At 37.8% G+C, this 20,509-nt stretch overlaps 1 protein-coding gene across 3 annotated transcripts in view; it reads right to left on the bottom strand.

The window, feature by feature from the left end:
* The window catches only part of SDG4 (SET domain group 4), a 71,709-nt gene that overhangs the window by 26,943 nt on the left and 24,257 nt on the right, over nucleotides 1–20,509 (bottom strand). For all 3 annotated transcript variants that reach the window (XR_016103842.1, XM_088960010.1, XM_088960009.1), the window contains 5 exons: nucleotides 18,955–18,981; nucleotides 18,542–18,659; nucleotides 18,290–18,383; nucleotides 441–534; nucleotides 157–235 (listed from right to left, as the gene is read on the bottom strand). Coding sequence is in view for 2 of the 3 variants with exons in the window: in XM_088960010.1 (XP_088816136.1) it covers nucleotides 157–235; nucleotides 441–534; nucleotides 18,290–18,383; nucleotides 18,542–18,659; nucleotides 18,955–18,981 (412 nt within the window). In the remaining variant the exon portion in view is untranslated. The remainder of the gene's footprint in view (nucleotides 1–156; nucleotides 236–440; nucleotides 535–18,289; nucleotides 18,384–18,541; nucleotides 18,660–18,954; nucleotides 18,982–20,509) is intronic.

The following is a 20,509-nucleotide window of genomic DNA, read 5'->3' as shown; positions in this document are numbered from 1 at the left end:
CACATGAATCCTTCACCACAAACTAAAGAGATATTAATGCAAATACTTGTGTTGGTGAGAACTCTCTGGTTGGATAAAACATAAACACTTTAACAAGAAAAGGTGTAATAAATAAAAGCCATTATAAGCTGAATGGGTGTGTGTAATCATAGCCACCTTCCCCAATGTATTCGATTACAAAATCCCCTTTCTTAATGAACTCAGCTGCTTCGACTCCCCATCCACAATATTGAGTCTGGAAAGGAAAACAAACTCTTAATTCAAAAAGAAAAGTTATCTATCAAAAAAACTTCAAAAAGAAAAGTTTTACAAATTTAACTAAGATCATGCTAACTTTGAAGTGTACTAATAATTAAGATTAAAGTAAGCTATTTTGTTTCTCTTACAATACAAATTAACATAAATGAAAATAAGAGTATTTGATTCTAGTGTAAGATTACCTTTACAATTTTAATCTTCTTCTCTTTGCGGAATGGTCTATTTGTGCATGCCTCTGAGCAATGACAAGACTTTGAGCAACTTATGCATTGAACCCTATTAGATCACATATTCATGTCATAATTCTAGAACAGTTATAAAGAAACACCTTGAATTCATTTATAGATTATTATCCAAAAGAGAAAATGAAGAGAAGAGAGAAGAGAGAAGGAAGAGGAGAAAAGAGAGATCTGTGAGCAAAACTCAGTGCTGGCGGCGCCAACTTTTTTGGTATTTACATTAGGGCAACCATAACATAATATAAAAGAGAGAAGTCGGTTGCAATATGGTTTTGGGAGATGAGTTGTTCGAACATCACTCCCTTCCCTAATCTTTTCATTAAAAATAATTTGCAAAGTTTTTGTATTTACAAGAAGGCCCTTAATTGGGTGATTAACTTAATTAAACATAAAACATAAAGAAACATAAAGGCCCATTAACAAAAAGGAATAGAAACACAAAGAAATAAGAGCAGCCTATGGGCCATTTGGCCGATTCTCTCTACACTCCCCAAGTTGAGCATAGATGTCAATCATGCCGAGCTTGCTAGTGTCATGTTGTAGTCTAACCTTGGCAATTCCCTTGGTAAGAATGTCAACTAACCGTTCTTCAGATGTAATGAATGGTAGACAAATTTCTCCACAAGCCACTCTTTCTCTGATAAAATGCCTGTCAACTTCAATATGCTTAGTCCTATCATGTTGCACCGAATTGTGGGCAATCTTGATGGCGGCTTGATTATCACAATATAGCATCAATGGCTTATCATACTCAACACGTGGTTCCTCCATCAGGGGTCGAAGCCAAAGTAACTCAGAAAATCCAAGAGCTGTAGATTTAGCAACAATAGATTGTTTCTTGCTTCTCCAAGAAACAATATTACATGCCACCATGCTACAGTATCCCGAAGTTGACCTCCTATCATCAATGTTTCATGCCCAATCAGCATCTGTGTAAGCCTCCAGTTTCATATGACCATGATTAGCAAAAAGAATGTCCTTCCAAGGAGTACTCTTCAAATAACATAAAATTCGTTCTGTTGCTATCATATGAGTGTCCCTAGGAGCATGCATGAACTACCTAATGCAGCTAACAGCATACGCAATGCCAGGCTGAGTCATACAAAGATGTAGAAGTTTCCCTAGTAACCTTTGAAACACTCCCTTCTCCTTCAACAGTTCTCCATCAGAGGCAGAAAGGTTGTGACTCATATCAATAGGAGTAGCCCCTAGTCTTGCACCCATTTTGCCTGTTTCAGTGAGAAAATCTAGCACATACTCGCTGAGAGATAAAGATTCCATCCTTAGACCGAGCCACTTCAATGCCAAGGAAATACCTCAACTCCCCCAGATCTTTGATCTCAAACTTTGTATGAAGGAAAGATTTAAGATCACCAATCCCTATCACATCAGTGCTAGTCACTACAATATCATCAACAGACTATGAGATATGCCATCAATGAACCTCTCCTCTTCAAAAAGAGGGTATGATCAAACAGAGTCTATACATAACCAAAGTTAACAAGAGCAGCCCTAAACCTTTCAAACCACGCCCTAGGCGACTATTTGAGTCCATAGAAAGACTTCTTCAACTTGCACACTTTTCCCTCCATGTTTGTGCCATACATCCCTAGTGAAGAGACATATAAGCTTCCTCATGTAATTCTCCATTCAAGAATGCATTTTTAACATCTAGTTGATAAAGAGACCAATCTGAATGAGCTGCCAAAGATAGCAGAACTCGCACACAACAGTATAAATAATGCTGACTAATTTGTGGTTGCATCGAATTCACTAACCATCCAATAACAGTATAATTCTCTTGCAACCATTTCTCATAAGATGGGTCATCTTCTGATGGTGCTTTCTTGCTCCAGGAGATACACCCCCACTTGCCTCTACTACAAACATGTATTTTTACTGATTCTGACCCATACTAGATAGTTAGTTCCATCGAGATTGATTGTGGTCACAACTAATAATGAGTCTACAGGTGCTCTTGGAACTTGTCCGAACTCCACGCCACACTTATTTTCAACACCAGGGACATCAATCTTCCTCAAACAACTCCAGAACAACTTCAAACAACTTCAAATGATAAACAAGGAAGACAGGAAAAAGCAGACACCAAGTACCAACCTCTATGAAGTCGTATCTACCAGCTAAATCTCACTCGGGATCCGAGAGAAATAGGAAAACAGCAGCCACTCCCTGTAGGCTTCACAGGACTGCACAAGACTTGGATCGGTCTTCAAGATAAAGAAAAAGAACCCCTTCAGTCACTGAGCGCCAAGGTGAAAGCTCCATGTGGGGCCCGCAATCAGAATTCTCTAGTTGATTAGAGTTTTGGGCAAAAATCTCCAAGGACTGCCAGAATAATGACCAAGACAACATCCTTTTCTCCAAAAAACCACTAACAACTAGGCTGAATACTTTCTCCAATCACTAATTCGATTCAACTCTCCATACACACTGTATATGGGAAAAAAAAGGAGAAAAAAGGAAGAAGAAAGGAGCCCGCTATGATACCAATAAGGAAAACAGTCCATAAGAATGAGAGGACTGATTTAAAAAGTGTGAAAAAGGTTAGATATCAGCAGCAAAGAGAGAAGCGAGAAGAAGAAGTCAGATGCAATAGGGTTTTGGAAGATGAGTTGTTCGAACATCACTCCCTTCCCTAATCTTTTCATTAAAAATAATTTACAAAATTTATGTATTTACAAGAAGGCCCTTAATTGGGCGATTAACTTAACTAAACATAAAACATAAAGAAACATAAAGGCCCATTAACAAAAGGAATAGAAGCATAAAGATATAAGAGCATCCTATGGGCCATTCAGCCCATTCTTTCTACAAGGGGGAATTACAATATTACCCCTATAATACTAAACAGAAATAAAATAAAAGAGAAACAACCTATAAACAGCCTTTTAACACTCCCCCTCAAGTTCGGACATAGATGTCAATCATGCCCAACTTGTCACATAGATCATTATACTGCAAGTGATGTAACCCTTTTGTGAAGATATCTGCAAGTTGATCTTCGGACCTAACATAGGGGGTGCACACTTCCCCTTTGACAACCTTTTCTCTGACAAAATGCTTGTCTACCTAAATGTTTATGGCTGCCTTGTTATCACAATATAAAGTGATAGGTCCATCAACTGTAAACCCCAAATCCCAACTCACTCAACAAATTTTTTAGCCACATTATTTCAACCACTCCATGAGACATTGCTCTATATTCAGCTTTAGCACTAGACCTAGCCACCAAATTTTGCTTTTTGCTTCTCCATGTGACTAGGTTTCCTCCCACAAAGGTACAATAGCCGCTGATAGGCTTTCTATTATCCAGTGATCCTACCCAATCTACATTAGTATACACTTTAACCTTCAAATGCCCATGTTTTTGGAACAATAAACTGCACTTGGGAATTTCTTAAGATATCTGAGAATTCTTTCAACTGCTTCAAGGTGGGTGGTCTTAGGGGCATGCATGAATTGACTAAGAACACCCATTGCATAAGCAATGCCTAGCCGAGTTATGGAGAGATATAGCAATCTTCCTACAAGCCTCTGAAATTGCTTCACATCTTTGATGAATTCACCTTCACAATCACTTAATTTGTGATTATGATCAATAGGAGAATCAACGGGTTTCACTCCCAATTTTCTTGTATCCTATAATAGATCTAAGACATACTTTCTCTGAGAAATGAAGATACCCTTTTGTGAGCACACAACTTCAATTCCAAGGAAGCATCTCAAAGGACCTAGATTTTTCACCTCAAAATGAGTAGCAATAAATCCGTTCAATTTTTGAATTTCATCTTTCCAATCACCAGTGATAACTATATCATCAATATACACTATTAGGGCTGCAATTTTCCCTTCCCCTCTTATCACAAACAATGTATGATCAGATTAACATTGCTTGTAGCCTTTTTGTTGTACAATTACCTGGAATATGTTGAACCAAGCTCTTGGTGATTGTTTCAGGCCATATAATGACTTCTTCAACCTACATACCTTTTGTTCATTACCTTAAACCCGAAAACCAGGGGATTGTACCATGTACACTTCTTCTTCAAGATCACCATTTAGAAATGCATTCTTGATATCCAGTTGGTGAAGGTCCCAATAGAAGTTAGCAGCTAAAGAGAAAAGAACCCTAATGGAGCTCATCTTAGCAACTGGTGCAAAAGTTTCTGCATAATCCACCCCATACACTTGAGTGAACCCTTTTACCACTAAGCGAGCTTTATACCGCTCCACTACGCCATCAGCCCTATGTTTTAATATAAATACCCATTTACATCCAACTAGCTCCTTCACCTTAGGAAGATCCACCAATTCCCATGTACAATTTTTATGTAATGCATTAATTTCTTCCTTCATTGCATCTGTCCATTCAGGAACCGAGAGAGCAATAGGAAGGTCAAGATCTCAACACCGGAGGTATCAATAGCAATAGGATTAGAAATATCAATGGGAACTAAGGTACTGGCTAGGTAGGATCCATCCCCGGAGAATTTGATGGCGTTGGTGGTACAACTTCTAAATGCTCCACAACTCTTGAACTTGGTTGGCATTTGTGACGGTGATAGAAAACACAGAAGGGAGGAGGATCGAGAAGAGAAGGGAGATGAATATGAGGCAGAAGAGGAAGATGAACATGTTTTTCCTCATGCGTACACTCCCCCTGAGGAGAAATAGGAAAAAAAGGTTCATTCCCAAAAAAGGAGACATCCATAGAAACATGATATTTTCGAGAGACAGGATCAAAGCACCGGTACCCCTTCTGAGTTGTAGGGTACCCCAAGAAGATGCAAGGAATAACACGAGGATCCAATTTCCCACGAGTGGTTGACAGGTTTTGGACAAAACAATGACTACCAAACACACGAAGAGGAATAGACAAAAGAGGAGCTTTAGGAAACAAAAGTTTATGTGGGGCTTTGTACTCTAGCCATCGAGAGGGCATGTGATTAATGAGATAAGCAGCACAAGGGATAACTCCAAGCCAAAAACGTTTGGGGACATTCATATGAATCAATAATCTCCGAGCCACTTCAAGAAGGTGGCAGTTCTTTCTTTCAGCTACACCATTTTGTTGTGGTGTTCGAACAGCTACGGCGGAGTGATCCGCGTGAAGCAAAAAACTCCGTGAGATCATTATGAAGGTATCTTTGGCATTATTGGATTGGAAGATTTGGATTTTTGGGTTGAAATTGGGTGAAGATCATTCTTTGGAAATCTTGGATAATTTTTAGTAATTCATCCCTAGTTTGCATGGAATACACCCATGTGTACCTAGAGTAGTCATCAATAAAGGTAATAAAATACTTGTAGCCACTTCCAGATGGTACAGTAACTGGGCCCAAAACATCATAGTGAACAATATGGAAAGGAAATTCAGATTTATTATTCTTTGAGGAAAAATGAGTTCTACAATGTTTACTCAACTAACAAGTTTGACATATCAACTCTAACACTGGCACTAACTTAAACAACTCTAGGAACACAATCCTTAAGGAATCAAAGGATAAATAACCAAGACAATTGTGCCATAAATAAGCTTAACTCTTACTAGACTAAATCTTAGACTCTATGACTGCAACACCAGCCTTATTCTCCAACAAGTAGATACCATCCACCATATGTCCTCTACCAATCATCTTCCCTAAGGCCAAATCCTGAATCACACAATAAGAAGGGAAGAAGGTTACTGAACAGTTTAATGAATTGGTGATACTACTAACAGAAAACAAATTAATAGGGAATTATGGAACATGTAAAACATTAGAAAGGGTAGGACCAAAAGGAAGAGAAATGGTTCCTTGACCAGTTTGACATATCAACTCACTGGCACTGACTTAAACAACTCTAGCAATACAATCCTTAAGGAATCAAAGGATAAATAACCAAGACAATTATGCCATAAATAAGCTTAACTCTTACTAGACTGAATCTTAGACTCTATGACTGCAACACCAGCCTTATTCTCCAACAAGTAGACACCATCCACCATGTCCTCTTCCAATCATCTTCCCTAAGGCCAAATCTTGAATCACACAATAAGAAGGGAATAGGTTAGTGAACAGTTTAATGAATTGGTGATACTACTAACAGAAAACAAATTAATAGGGAATTATGGAACATGCAAAACATTAGAAAGGGTAAGACCGAAAGGAAGAGAAATGGTTCCTTGACCAGCAATGGTAGAGAACGAATCATGTTGTACTGGGCAGAATTGTAACTAATTGCCAAAGATTGCAGTTTGTCCCTCTGCAATCTTTATCTATTGTAACTTAATTTCTCTATTTTTAATGAAAGTTTTTTGCTGATAAAAAAAAAGAATGAACCATCAGCCAATCTCACTTTGTCTCTTCCAGAGAAGATGATAGGTCTAAAAGTAAATAGATTTACCAGTCATATGTTTTGACACTCCAGAATCAATTATCCAAGGAGAGTCAGAGGAATGAGACGATACATGAAGAGTTATAGCAGAATTATCTGATGTAGACACATATGAAGTTGATGGAGGAGGAGCATCTATCTGACGAATTGCCCTACCATAAAGTTCTAAATGGTCACAGAAGGAATTAATGATATCCTCCCTAGGGTCAAAACCAGAGGTGTATGTCTGAGTTGTAGTAGTACTCAGTGGCTAGTTCTCTTGAGTAGCCATATTTTTTGTAATGAGCTACCTTGCTGCCCTAACTTCTTATTCAGATCTGAACCCTATTTCTTACTCAATTCCTGAGCCCATTTCAACTTCCCATGAGGGTCCTAACATGTGTCACAAGTGTGTTGAGACTTCTGGCAATGGGTGCAACATGATTTTTCTTTGTCATCCACCCTTTTTTGAGAGTCTCCCTTCTTAAAGGCATTTCCTCCACCTATAACAACACTTCCTTTCGTTGCCGACACAACTGAATCTCCCCTAGAATTATTCATCAGATTTCTTCTAGTTTCCTCTAACTATACTAGAGCATATACCTCTTGGACAGATGGGAGATCCTTGCTTCCAAGAATCTATACTCTAATGGATTCATACATAGGGTTCAAGCCAAAGAGGAAGGCAAAGACTCGCTACTATAAAACAAGAGACTTATACTCTTTGGAATCTTCATCATAATTCCAATCTACACTCTGAAAGTGATCCAACTCCTTCCAGATGAAAAACAAGTCTGAGTAGTACACATAGAGACTCCTCTCCCCCTGTTTACAAATAGAGGACTCTGCCTGTAACTGATAGATTTTTGCATAGTGGCGCAATTCAAAATAGGTTGACTCCTCTCCCCCTGTTTACAACATTACCATGTTGTTTTCCTCGCTCCATCCGTCATGTTCAGCACTCCCAGAATTAGGTTCTTTAAATCTTCCATTTATATATCCTATCTTTTCCCTTGCAGTAATGTATAACCTGATCCCCTTCGACCATTCTAAGAGGTATATGACAGCCATAGGGAAAGATAAATCCATACCCCTACTCAGTCCATTCTGCATTGAGGAAACACCAAATGTAGCAGAATCTTCACTATTCATGATAACTGGTTCAGATCATACTCAAAAGAGTTCCAAAAAAGAACTAGAAAAAAATACAGTCCAACCTGTTTCCCTTTCACACACTGTTATTTCTGGAAAAAAATGCACCAGGAAGCTAGATACAGCCACCTTTTAATTCAAACACAGTCCTTCAATAACCAAAAAAAAATGTTTTACTACTATTACGGCACCTAGAGGCCATCACCGACCTACAAACTAACCATCGTACTGCTGTCACAGCACACAGAGGTCATCTCCGACCTACAAACACACCACAAAGCTGCTGTCATACCACATACAGGTCACCTCCGACCTACAACTACCACAAGGATCACTTGATCCTACAAAAAAGGAAGGCACAGGTGCTGATCACCTCACATCAGTTGATCGATCCCCTTGTTTTGGTTCTGTCCTGATTCACAATCAGGAAAAAAGATAAAAAGAAGAGAGAAGCTTCTAAGGTCAATCCAAAGATCTAACTTGGTTCTTCAGAGAAAAAATTCAGCAGCAAGTGAAGGGAGAAGACAAAAGAGCGCTTTCACAATCTCCTTTCAGATCAAATGGGCCTGCTCTGATACCATATTATCCAGAGGAGAAAGTGAAGAGAAGAGAGAAGAGAGAAGGAAGAGGAGAAAAGAGAGATCTGTGAGCAAAACTCAATGCTGGCGACACCAGCTTTTTTGGTATTTATATTAGGGTGACCATAACATAATATAAAAATACTAAACAGAAATTAAACAAAAGACAAACAGCCTATAAACAGCCTTTTAACATAGATGTTAATATATTTCCTAATATTTCCATGACATATTTTCATTTCCATGGGTACTAACACAAAATATTATTGGAACCAACATATTCAGTATGTAGAATACAAGAGATGGTATTATAAATACCATAAGTTGGCAACAATATTGTAGACATGCATAGTAGCAGTCGAGCAGTATTATTGTCTGCCTAATGGTCATGATTTCCACTTTGATCTAGCTCAAACAAAAACAGAAAAACTATCTATTCCTTACAAACAGAAAACTAAATTCAAAAAATACACTTGGATGTCTGCCTTTAAACATCAGGTGTATTGCCAGCCATGAGTGGATCATCCCCAGAATTTTCCTTAGTACATCTTTTGAGTTCTGAGTTCCTTCAAATATTCAGTTATTTCTTTCACTCCACACTGCCCACTTAACAGCAGCGGGGATGATGCTCCATGCCACCTTTCCAACCTTACTAAGACCTCACAGTCATAGTCTATTAACCATAGTTTCATAGCTTTGCTTTATGATTTCGAAGAATATAATTTAAAACTGGGTACCTATGCTTCAATTATAACTTCGTAAAATATCATTCTATATTTTTGCATATTTTTACAATATGTCATTCATGATGTTTCCACCATATCTATAATTTTTACATTTCCGAGTGACATTTCCAACATGTTTCCTATATTTTTATGACTGATATTTCTACTAACACTGATGTTTCAAACCTTGGTGTCAGATTTGTTTTAAAAACTTAGATATGTATCATGGATTACATCTATATTACATAGACATAGGTAAAAGCATTGACATATGACATGGGTACAACACTCAGATACCTGTACATGCATAACTTATTGGTGTTGTACCTTGTAGAGAGACTAGGCCGAATGGACCCTAGTATCTTTTCTTGTAATATGTTATTTATTTATTTGTTACCAAATGGGCCTATCTTTATGGGCTTGTCATTTCTTTTTTGTAGGTTCTCTTTATGTTACTGCCTAGCTGGTTGCCCACTTAAAGGCATACTTGTAATTAACCTAATAATTGAAGTTTAACAAAAGGATTAGAGAAGGGAGGGAAGAGACATTTCAAACACTTCTTCTTCTTCCTCTTCTTCTCTCCTTCTTCTTCCTTTGTGATGCTGTTCTCTACTTTTCTTCTTCTTCACTAATTTTTACCAAGTTTATATCAGTTTTAGAGGACTGATTCACATCTTGGTATCAGAGCAGGTTTCTTTCTTCCTTTTTTTTCCTTTGTTTTCCTCTTTTCCTTTGATTAAGAGAGTGTATGGAGAGATAGGTTCTCTATAGTTCAGAGGACCTTTTACCTAGTTGGTAGAAGTTTGGAGAGTTGAAAAATCTGGCTGGGAACTACCAAGATGTGATGTTGTACTGTTTCTGCCCAAAATCCTAGCCGATTAGAGATTTTCGAAGTTGAGGTAAAAGTGAAGCTTTGGGTGTGGCGCTCTGTGCTTGGAAGGTGTTTTTTGACTTCTAAAAGAGGGCAGTTCAGTTTTGGAAGAGATTAGGAAGCTCTGGTAGGAGCGGCTACATCTTCTCTCTTTCTCCCCGACAACTGGGCGCAGTGAAACCCTAGTTTTCAAGCATCTGGGTACTGGGTTGACTTTAAGTAAGTTTATAAAAACCAAACTTCTGGTTTTTTGAGCTTCGTTTGATTAATGGAGCAATGTGGAAGTGAGTTCAAGCAGGTTCCGGTTTCCAGGCTTGGCTCGATAGATTCCATTTTGACTAGTGCATAGTTGTCAAGGCAACGCCTAGGCGACAAGGCACTCCTGGGAGCTCGCCTGGCAGTCGCCAAGTAGTTTTGTGCACTAGGTTATAAAATACTTTTATATTTTTAATTTTTGACATTATAAATATAAAATAGACATTATTAAACTAGAATATTCATTTTATGTGTTTATATACTAGTTTCTTTTTATCATTTTCTTATTTTGTTAGCGTTTAATCAACACAAACAACTGTTGTATTGAACCCATGGTTCAAAGTATCGATACACCTCTATGTATTGGCAAAGGTGTATCGGTACTTATAACGATACTCCCCCTATTTTTTTATTTCTTTGGTTTTCAATTTCATTTTTAAATATATATATTATTTAAAAAAATGGGTTCCCAGAAACACCTATAAACAAGTATCGGGACCCCAAAGATACAATACAATACACCCGATACAGGGCATATCGTATTGAAATTTTGATCCTTGATGAAACCTCAAAAATTTCAAAATCCGAACCAATAAGCAAGGGAAGAACTTAAAATTTTGTCTAATCAACACATTTTCTTCTTCCACCTTTTCTTTTCTTCTTTCCTATAACAAAAGTAGGGGTTCAGCCCCTATATTTTTTGAATTTTCTTTCCTTTGTTCTTTTTCTTCTCATAAAATGTTGATTTTCTAGACTTAAACATGAAATTTATACTTTTCTTATGAAAATTATAAATAAAGTGCATGTTTGATTCATGTTGTATGGTATGATTCTGTGTAAGACCCTAAAACTAGACACTTAATGAGACTCGTGTTAGTTTTAAATGTTCACAGCCATTGGATAAGTCTGGGGAGATTTATCCTGCCAAGGTTGATACTGGTGTGCCGCCAAGTGTTGGGATGGCCTGTCTCGGCCACCAGGGTAAGACCCAAGGCACATGCAGTGTGGGATTACTCGAATCCATGAACTGGACCAAATTTCCAGTATTGCCCTGGACCTTAGATATAAATGGGCAAAACTGGAAAGTTACACCTAACCCCTAGACTCGATTATGATACTTCACTGGGTGTTGGATTGGACTGTCTTTAATATGCCAATCAGTGAGAGATCCTTAGCGGGGGTCAAAACTTGGGCATGTTGGGGCAGTCTGAGAATTCATCTAAGTGGGTGATCGTAGTGACAGGATCAGCCCCTTTGTCGGACAAAGGTAATGATCGGGAATGCACTCTCTCTGATGGAAACCAAACTGCCGACAGTTGATTTCAATCGTTGGAGTTTTGTTTTTGCAAAATTTATATATATGATATATATTTAAGTATGGTTTCAAAAATGTTTGCAAATGGTTTTAATTCCTGGGATCCATGTGAGTGGAGAGTGCAGCACTGTTCCTTGCAGTCGAGGGAGAGATCCTCTCTTGTCGGGCAGTGCTTGATCATTATGGGCTGAGAGGTTAAGTGTAAGGCCATTTAAGATAATACCTGATGGGCTAATCTTGCACCTGCCCACAATCACTAGGTTTTTACAAGATGGCTTAGCCCAGGCACCACTTAATGTAAGTGTTGGGCCCATAGGGTCCATATGATGGGCTCAGGGGTTCACTAGGCTTCTCAGTGAATTCAGCTAGGCCTTGTAATAAAAGCTAGGCCGAACCCATGTGGCTGGTGTGTAGATCAATGCTTGGGTCCCACACCATACAAAGAAGCCCAGTTGGGCAGCAGATTGGAAACTAATTAAGCATTGATTATTTAATGGGCCAAAAGCCCATTTCGAACTGAGCCGATATGATCACCCACTTAAGGGGCAGATCTGAGATTAAGGTTAGCAAAAGGATTGGGCCTTTAACCTAATCCACTCTAGGAGACCAAATTCAAATCAGATTTGAATATGATAATCTCCTAATAAGATCAAGAGTTATCTAACCTAATCTGTAGATAGGATTAAGATCATCCCCTATCCAGATGCTGAATTGGATTGGGATAACTCCTAATTAGGAGATTTCTTAATCAAGAAGAAAAGAGGAGAAACCCTAAGAGGAAAACAATAGAATTCGAACCTAGGGTTTTGAGCAAGAAATCATCCTGCGAATTGAGATAGGATCTCATACACATTCCAGAGAGAAGAGAAGCATTCTTTGCCATCTTCATCTCAGGAATTCTCCTCCGACCGCCGCCATTCTTTGAAAAGATTCGATCTTTGAAGAAAAGAAATCAAGAAATCAATTCTTGATATCAAAGAACTGAAAAGGTTCGGTGCTTAGTGTTTCCAGAGGATTTTTGAAATTCGCCCACCCATTCCGCAACCTTTCTGACATCCATACGATGGATCCTACCATTCTTTCTCCTAGGATATATGTTTTTACTTAAAAAAAATCATCGCCTAGGCGACGAAGTGACAAGGCGCCCCCCTGTCGCCTAGCCTCGCCTTGGCACCTTGAAAACTATGGATTGGTGTGACTACAATTAAGCTAGATGGAACCAATTATCTTGCTTGGGCAGAGTCTATAAGGATTTATGTCTGTAGTAGAGAAAAATTACGATATCTCATAGGCAATACGGTAAAACCCGAAGAAACAGACCCAGAATTTAATAAATGGATGCAGGAGAACTATACAGTCATAGAATGGTTTGTCAACTCTATACAACCTCATATAAGTTAGCACTATCTCTAGATGTCCTCGGCCAAGGAGATTTGGGACAATGTCTGAAACCTATTCACAGAAGTTGAATGTGGTTAGAGCCTACAAGATGAAAAGTGATGTGAAGAACCTAAGACAAGGGGAGAAGAGTGTGGCAATCTACTATATGTTAGTAGCTTAACTAAATCCATGAACTGTAGCATAACCTTCTCTCCCACTCGTTGTGTTTTTCAGGACCTGCAATCTCAGATGATGATTGAGAGTGGCCACGAGGTGAATGGAATATACTTGTTGGACACACCTGATAGAGTTCTTGGACCACCTCATGGAGTTGCCTTGGAGTCAGTTTTGTTAGTCTGTTGACAAAGTCATGTTATGTCACTTTCGGTTTGGTCCTTTGTCTTTTTCTACTTTGAGTCATTTGTTTCCAGATATGTTTAAGGGAGTGTCTTTATCAAGTCTTCATTGTGAGTCGTGTGAACTGGCAAAGCATTGTAGACAATCTTATTCAGTAAGCAATAAAATATCTATTACTCCTTTTCATATTGTACACTATGATGTGTGGGGGCCATATAATTTGCCTACTATGGGGGTTATAGGTATTTTATCCTTTTTATTGATAATTATTCTCGTTACACTTGGATTTATCTCATGAAATCCTGGGATGAAGTACAACTATTGTGCAAAAATTTCATGAACTCATTCTTACCCAGTTTAACACCCGGATCAAAATATTCCATTCTGATAATGCTAAGGAGTATTTTGAGAAAACCCTTAGCCTATCATGAAACTTTTGGGGTTATTCATCAAAGTTCTTGTTCCTACACTCCACAACATAATGGAGTGGCAGAAAGGAAGAACAGGCATGTGGTTGAAGTGCCAGATCCCTCCTTTTTGCATCCCATCTTCCTATAAAATTTTGGAGAGATGTTGTCCTTAGTGCTACCTTTTTGATTAACCGTATGCCTTCCCAGGTTCTTGGCTTCAAAACCCCCTTTAGCCTTCTCTTTCTGAATGAGGATCTCTTCTCTCTTCCTCTCTGTATTTTTTGGTGCACTAGCTATGTGCATGTTTACAGCCATCAAAGCCACAAATTTGAACCTAAGGCTCATAAATGTGTTTTTTTGGGATATGCCCTCACGCACAAGGGATATTGTTGTTTTGATCCAGTTAGTGGCACTCGCATTGTATCTCGAGATGTCACATTTGCTGAGTCTACTCCTTTCTTTAGTATTCCTCCTGAGGGGGAGAAATCTAAGGAACCCTTTGCTATGTCTCCAACTGTTCCTCTTCTTGTTCCTTTTGAGTCATCTGATGAGGTGTCCACTTCTCCCACTGGACATACCTCTAGTATTCTTGCTCCTCTATCTCATCCTCCTTTATTTCCTCCTCATCCTGTTCTCCAAAGGTGGTACCATAAGCACAGATTCAAACATGGGCAAGTTGTTTCCACTCCTATAGAAGAGCCTCTTGCTCCTCCCATCATTACTGAGGCAACAAGTCAGCCTTCCTTTAACCCATCTACCTCTTTCCCAAACCTTGATCTTCCTATTGCTCTTCGCAAGGGCAAGCGGAAGTGTACAACCCATTGTATCTCCAAACACCTATCTTATAGCCTCCTATCTCCTACCTACTACTCTTTTCTTGCTTCTATTTCTTCCCATGTGATACTCAGGTCTATACCAGAAGCCCTATCTAAACCTGAATGGAGGAATGCTATGATGGTTGAACTGGATGCTTTGCATAAGAACCATACCTGGGATATTGTTGACTTGTCAGAAGGGAAGGAACCAGTGGATTGTAAATGGGTATTTGCCATTAAATATCATTTTGATGGCTCTATTGAGAGGTTTAAGGCCAGGCTAATTGCTAAAGGCTACACTCAGATGTATGGTATTGACTATCTTGAGACCTTTGCTCCTATGGCTAAGATGAACTCAGTCCAGGTTTTGTTGTCCCTAGTAGCTACTTTTGAATGGCCTCTACACCAGTTTGATGTTAAAAATGCCTTCTTGAATGGAGATCTACATGAAGAGGTCTATATATCTTTGCCTCTGAGAATGTATGGAAAGGAAATGCAAGGGAAGGTGTGTAAACTACAGAAATCCATTTAGTCTCAAACAGTCTCCTCGGGCTTGGTTTGAGAGATTCAAGGCTGCTCTTGTCTCATTTGGTTATACACAAACTCAATATGACCATACCTTGTTCTTGAAAAGAAGTGGCTCTTTGGTGACCTTTTTGATAGTTTATGTTGATGATATTGTGGTCACGAGAGGTCAGTAAACTCAAAAGGTTTCTTAACTCTAAATTTGAGATCAAGGATTTAGGAGATCTCCGATATTTTTTGGGCATTGAAGTTGCCAGATCTAAGGATGGCATCTTCATTTCTCAGCGCAAATATGTCCTTGACCTCCTTGTTGAGACTAGTAAACTTGGTGCTAAACCAGCCTCAGCTCCTACTGATCCCAATCATAAGCTTTCTACTATAGACGGTGAACTTTTATATGATAGGGAAGTGTTTCAGAGTGCTTGGGAAGTTGTTATATCTCCGCATGACTCGGCCGGACATTTCCTATGCAATGAGTGTTATTAGTCAATTTATGCATTCTCGTAGAGATACTCATTTAGTTGCTACAAAAAGAGTTTTGTGTTACTTGAAAGGTACTCCAGGGAAAGGCATTCTATTTGCCAAACATGGACACATGAAACTAGAAGCATACACTAATGCTGATTGGGCAGGTTGTATTGATGATAGGTGTCCACCTCGGGTTATTGTGCTTTGGTGGCAAGGAACATTGTTTCATGGAGGAGTAAGAAATAGTCTATAGTTGCCAGATCCTCTACTGAAGCAAAATACAGGGCAATGGCACATGGTGCGTCAGAATTATTGTGGCTACAATCACTTTTAGAAGAATTGGGGGTTGACTATGAGAAGCCAATGATGCTCTAATGTGACAACCATGCAGCTATCAACATGGTACATAATCTTGTTTGACGTGATAGAACTAAGCACATTGAGGTTGATAGACATTTTATACGGGAAAGAGTTTCCTCGGGAGAAGTTTGCTTGCCATTCATCGCCTCAGAAAAACAATTGACTGATATTTTGACCAAGGGAGTTCCAAGAGGGAAGCTGACACACTATATAAGCAAGTTGGGCATGATTGACATCTATGCTCAGCTTGAGGGGGAGTATAGTGAGACTAGGCCGAATGGGTCCTAGTATCTTTTCTTGTAATATGTCATTTATTTATTTGTTAGCTTATGGGCCTGTTATTTCTTTTTTGTAAGTTCTCTTTATGTTACTGCCAAGCTGGCCGCCCACTTAAGGGCATACTTGTAATTAACCTAATGCTTGAAGTTTAACAAAAGGATTAGAGAAGGGAGGGAAGAGACATTTCGAACTCTTCTTCTTCCTCTTATTTTCTCCTTCTTCTTCCTTTGTGTTGTTGTTCTCTACTTTTCTTCTTCTTTCTTCGCTAATTTTTACCAAGTTTATATCAGTTTTTGAGGACTGATTCACATCTTACCTGATGTAAGCATATTAGATGGGATATTCATTCTCACTTCTAGGACCTTAGGAAATTGAGAGTTGTACCCTAATTCCAATACTTGTGTCCATTTCAGTATCTCTATTTAAGCATCATAAGTCAAACTTTAGAAGACTGAAAATAGGATCTATGCATTCCACAAGAGCAATTTAATTTTTACCTTATGTTTAATAAACATTATGCTTTATATAAATAATGGAGTGATTGTTGAAAAAACTATCAAACATAGATAAAAATATAATATTTATAATAAATGTATTGAGTTATTAAGAATCCTAATTCATTAGCAAATTTTATACTAAGGAGTAGAGGTACTTTAGTCAGGTATGACAATTTGAAAAATTAAAGAATTTCATGAAGTGTCAAGTTGGTAACCAATGTATTTGACATGAGTAAAGGCCACATTTCCATTTCATAGATTACGAAAACAAAAGCATGCAACAACCTTCTCTAAGGTTCAAACAGTAAGAGGAAGGTGACAATCAGTTGTTTATCACAAATAGCATAAGAATAGAATATACAACTATGCAAATAAAGAATAATATAGAAAGAACATATTGGCCAAGAAAAACAACAAATAAGAAAGCAATTGAGAGCCCAATTAGACAGGCAGCATAGAGGAACAAAAAACAGATCAAAATCAGCAATGTAATTTGGACATAGATTGTTTTCATTTAAAATTCTTTTATCAAAAGCTACTAGTTAGATAGTGTCTTAACATGGAATGGCTGAAGAAGGATTTTAGGGTCACTTGGCAGCATAGGTATACTTTAAGACAGATTAAACAGCTGGCTAGAGAGTTAGATGCGACCTGAAGTTGAATTTTTTTTATAAATAAGTGAAAATGTTATTAAGGAAACATCAATAAACATGAGATAGTACATGCAACCCAAGGAAAGGTACAAGATGCACCCCCAAAGGTAATAGCAATGTTTCTGAATCTATTGGGGGCGAACCAATGAATGATGTAATTTAATTGTACAAGAATCCTAAGTTCTATCAACTTAACAGTTACCACTAAAAGAATCCTAAGTTCTATCAACTTCTTCATTACACAAATCATGGTCAAAATATGACTGCAATAATCACATTGGATCAAGTTGAAATGCATGCATTCACATTGTGCAAATACACAAATATTAAGTGTCTCGTTAGGTAATTTACCTTTTAGTGTTTGTGCTTTATAAATTCTTCCTTGTTATTTTAGGTTCTTAGTTTTTCCGATTGAAGGCATCAAAATTCATATATTAAAGCATTGCAAATCTTATAACCTTTTGCAGCAGGACTTATTCATATCTTGCAAGGATAAAAAGGATGCATGTACACACAACTCCATGCCATTAGTTTCTAAACTTACGGCATGCAGTGTTGCTGTTCACTATTAATAATCACCTAAACCATACTAAAAGGTTTCTCCCCAAATGTAACAACTTTTATTTCTTAATTTCAGATTATTTTCTCTATTTCTTTTAACATAACCTAACCCGATAGTTCAGGCTAGTTTCTCAAGACAGTACCTTAAACTGTGTCATCCCTACTACATCATGTTCAAGTAAGACTGATTAAAGAGAACAAACACAAAGGTACCTGCACACACAATCCTCAGAACACATAGTACTGCAATTTGTGCATCCCATATCAGCATCTGCATCATCACGCTTCTTCTTAATTAGGTAGACATCTTTTTACAGTCAAGGATAGTACCACGGTAGAACCATTCAGTCCAAAAGACAAGAAATGAAAACACACTTATTGAAGGAAAAAAGCCTCAGAAACAACAGAATTGAAAAGTTGTAATAGGCTCCAATATCTGTTTTGGTGATTGCACATATAGGATACTACGCCTGATGTGAACATATGGAGTTGGCTCCATTTTATTCTCCATTAAATCCTTCCAAATAGTATCAATTTTGAATTCCTCCTCGACATACGGTAGGGGTAAGCGAGAGAAAATTTCCTAAAGAGATTAAAGAATAACGTTAGCAAGTAGTAGAATGCTACAACTCAAAATAATATGTGCAGTGACTATAATAATTGGGATTGATTATGCTTTATAACATTCATTCCACATGCGCAAGAGTCATAATGTCTAACCATTTAACAGGAAAAAGGGAAAAAAGGTAAGTAAACCGGTAATATTTCTTTTATATATTTTTAATTAGTAGGAAGGACAAAAAACGTTCCAAATGTTCCATAGCATGAGGACCAATTGTATTAAACATTAATTCCAACAGAATCTTGAAAGCTCTGACCTCTATATCATTTGTTGGAACTGCATGCTGCTCATCCATCAAGATACATCAGCCCTGTCAGCCAGCCTAATCAATGAAAAATAAGAATAAAGTACCAAAGCCCTATGAAAAGCTAAATAGAAGCATTACAAGAAGAACATTTTATCAACCTTTGTAGAAACAGTTTAGCTTTCTTATACTTCCAAGTATTAAAGATTTTATGTCCTAACTTGTGCCTAGAAAATATTGTTTTTGGTATTAAACAGGTGACTGGGAAACATGAAAGTCTCCATATGCACATAAATTATGGATAAACACCGCCACAAGTCTACCCCAAGCAAATGATAAATATACCAAAACAGGATATGTAATATAACTCAAAAAAAATGAATTTGTAGAACATATTAATGTCAAAATATGTTATTAAGATTTGGGGTTTAAGTTTCTGGTGGAGCAATCAAAATCTTGATACCCCCATGATTTTGCAAGACCACATTTTAAAATCCAGATTTTAGAACTTAAAGTTTAACACAATCACATGAGATGGGAATGTCTGGGTGCCATAGCCACTCAAGTAACAAGACTAACCATAAGAATAAAGATAATTGCACCCCTGGTGACTTTAGACTTCTATTGGATTCACTGATATATACCATATAGGATTCCATTTGCTCCTCATTCTCAATGTGTTCATCGGAAATCAAGCACAACAGAACCAACCAAGCCCAAGATAGATGATGCTCCAGATAGCTCCTCACCAAGAACCTTGGCTACCTTTTTTTCTTTTTTATAGAAACTATAAAAATAAAATAATAATAATAATAATAATAATATCCAAGAAATGAGATTGAAAGGAGATCAGCCTGCATATAGTGTTTATGTATTCATTATGTTTTATTTTATTTCCTTTTTCTGTTTGGTGCGTCTTTTTATTGCAATAGGATGTAGATAAACTTTCTTGTTATTTGCCCACTAATAAGGGGCATTTATGTAATTTTACATATTTTTGCTCTATTCAATAAAATATGCTCTTTGGGGGTGGGGGCATTCAATTCAATACATCCCCCAACTTCTGTCTTCTTATTTGTTCAACACCATAAACCCTAGAAGGGTGACATGGACCACATGGTATCAAACCGGTGTGGGATCTTTTGTTCACGGGTTACTGTAGCATATTATAGCCAGGGGTCTTTTGTTATTTCCGTTTTCTATGAGGGTCATTTTGTAATTTTGATAGCTTATATTTTGTTTTCTTTTGTTGTTAGTTTGTGGCTTGGGCTGCAAGTTTCTTTCATGTGGCTTACTAGGCAAGCCAGTTAATTATTAGCCTATATAAAGAAAAGAGGCAGATCTGTAAAAGAACTTTTGGCTTATTTTCATTCAATATTATCAAATTGAAAGGCTTGTTACAGCCCTTTCAACCTGTCCCTTCTTCTGATCATCTTCACTCTCTAAATTGATCTCTCCCCCTACTCTCCATACATCAGTTTGGTATCAGAGCAAACTGATCTATTGACATGATTGCAAGAGGAAGAGCTAGTCGCGGAGGCAGACAGCAAAAGCACAGCAAGTTGAG

This window comes from Nelumbo lutea, chromosome 8 (assembly GCF_056320005.1).
Source record: "Nelumbo lutea isolate HS-2025 chromosome 8, American lotus-T2T, whole genome shotgun sequence".
In the NCBI taxonomy this organism is placed as follows: domain Eukaryota; kingdom Viridiplantae; phylum Streptophyta; class Magnoliopsida; order Proteales; family Nelumbonaceae; genus Nelumbo; species Nelumbo lutea.
This window is presented reverse-complemented; position numbering and strand designations above follow the sequence as displayed.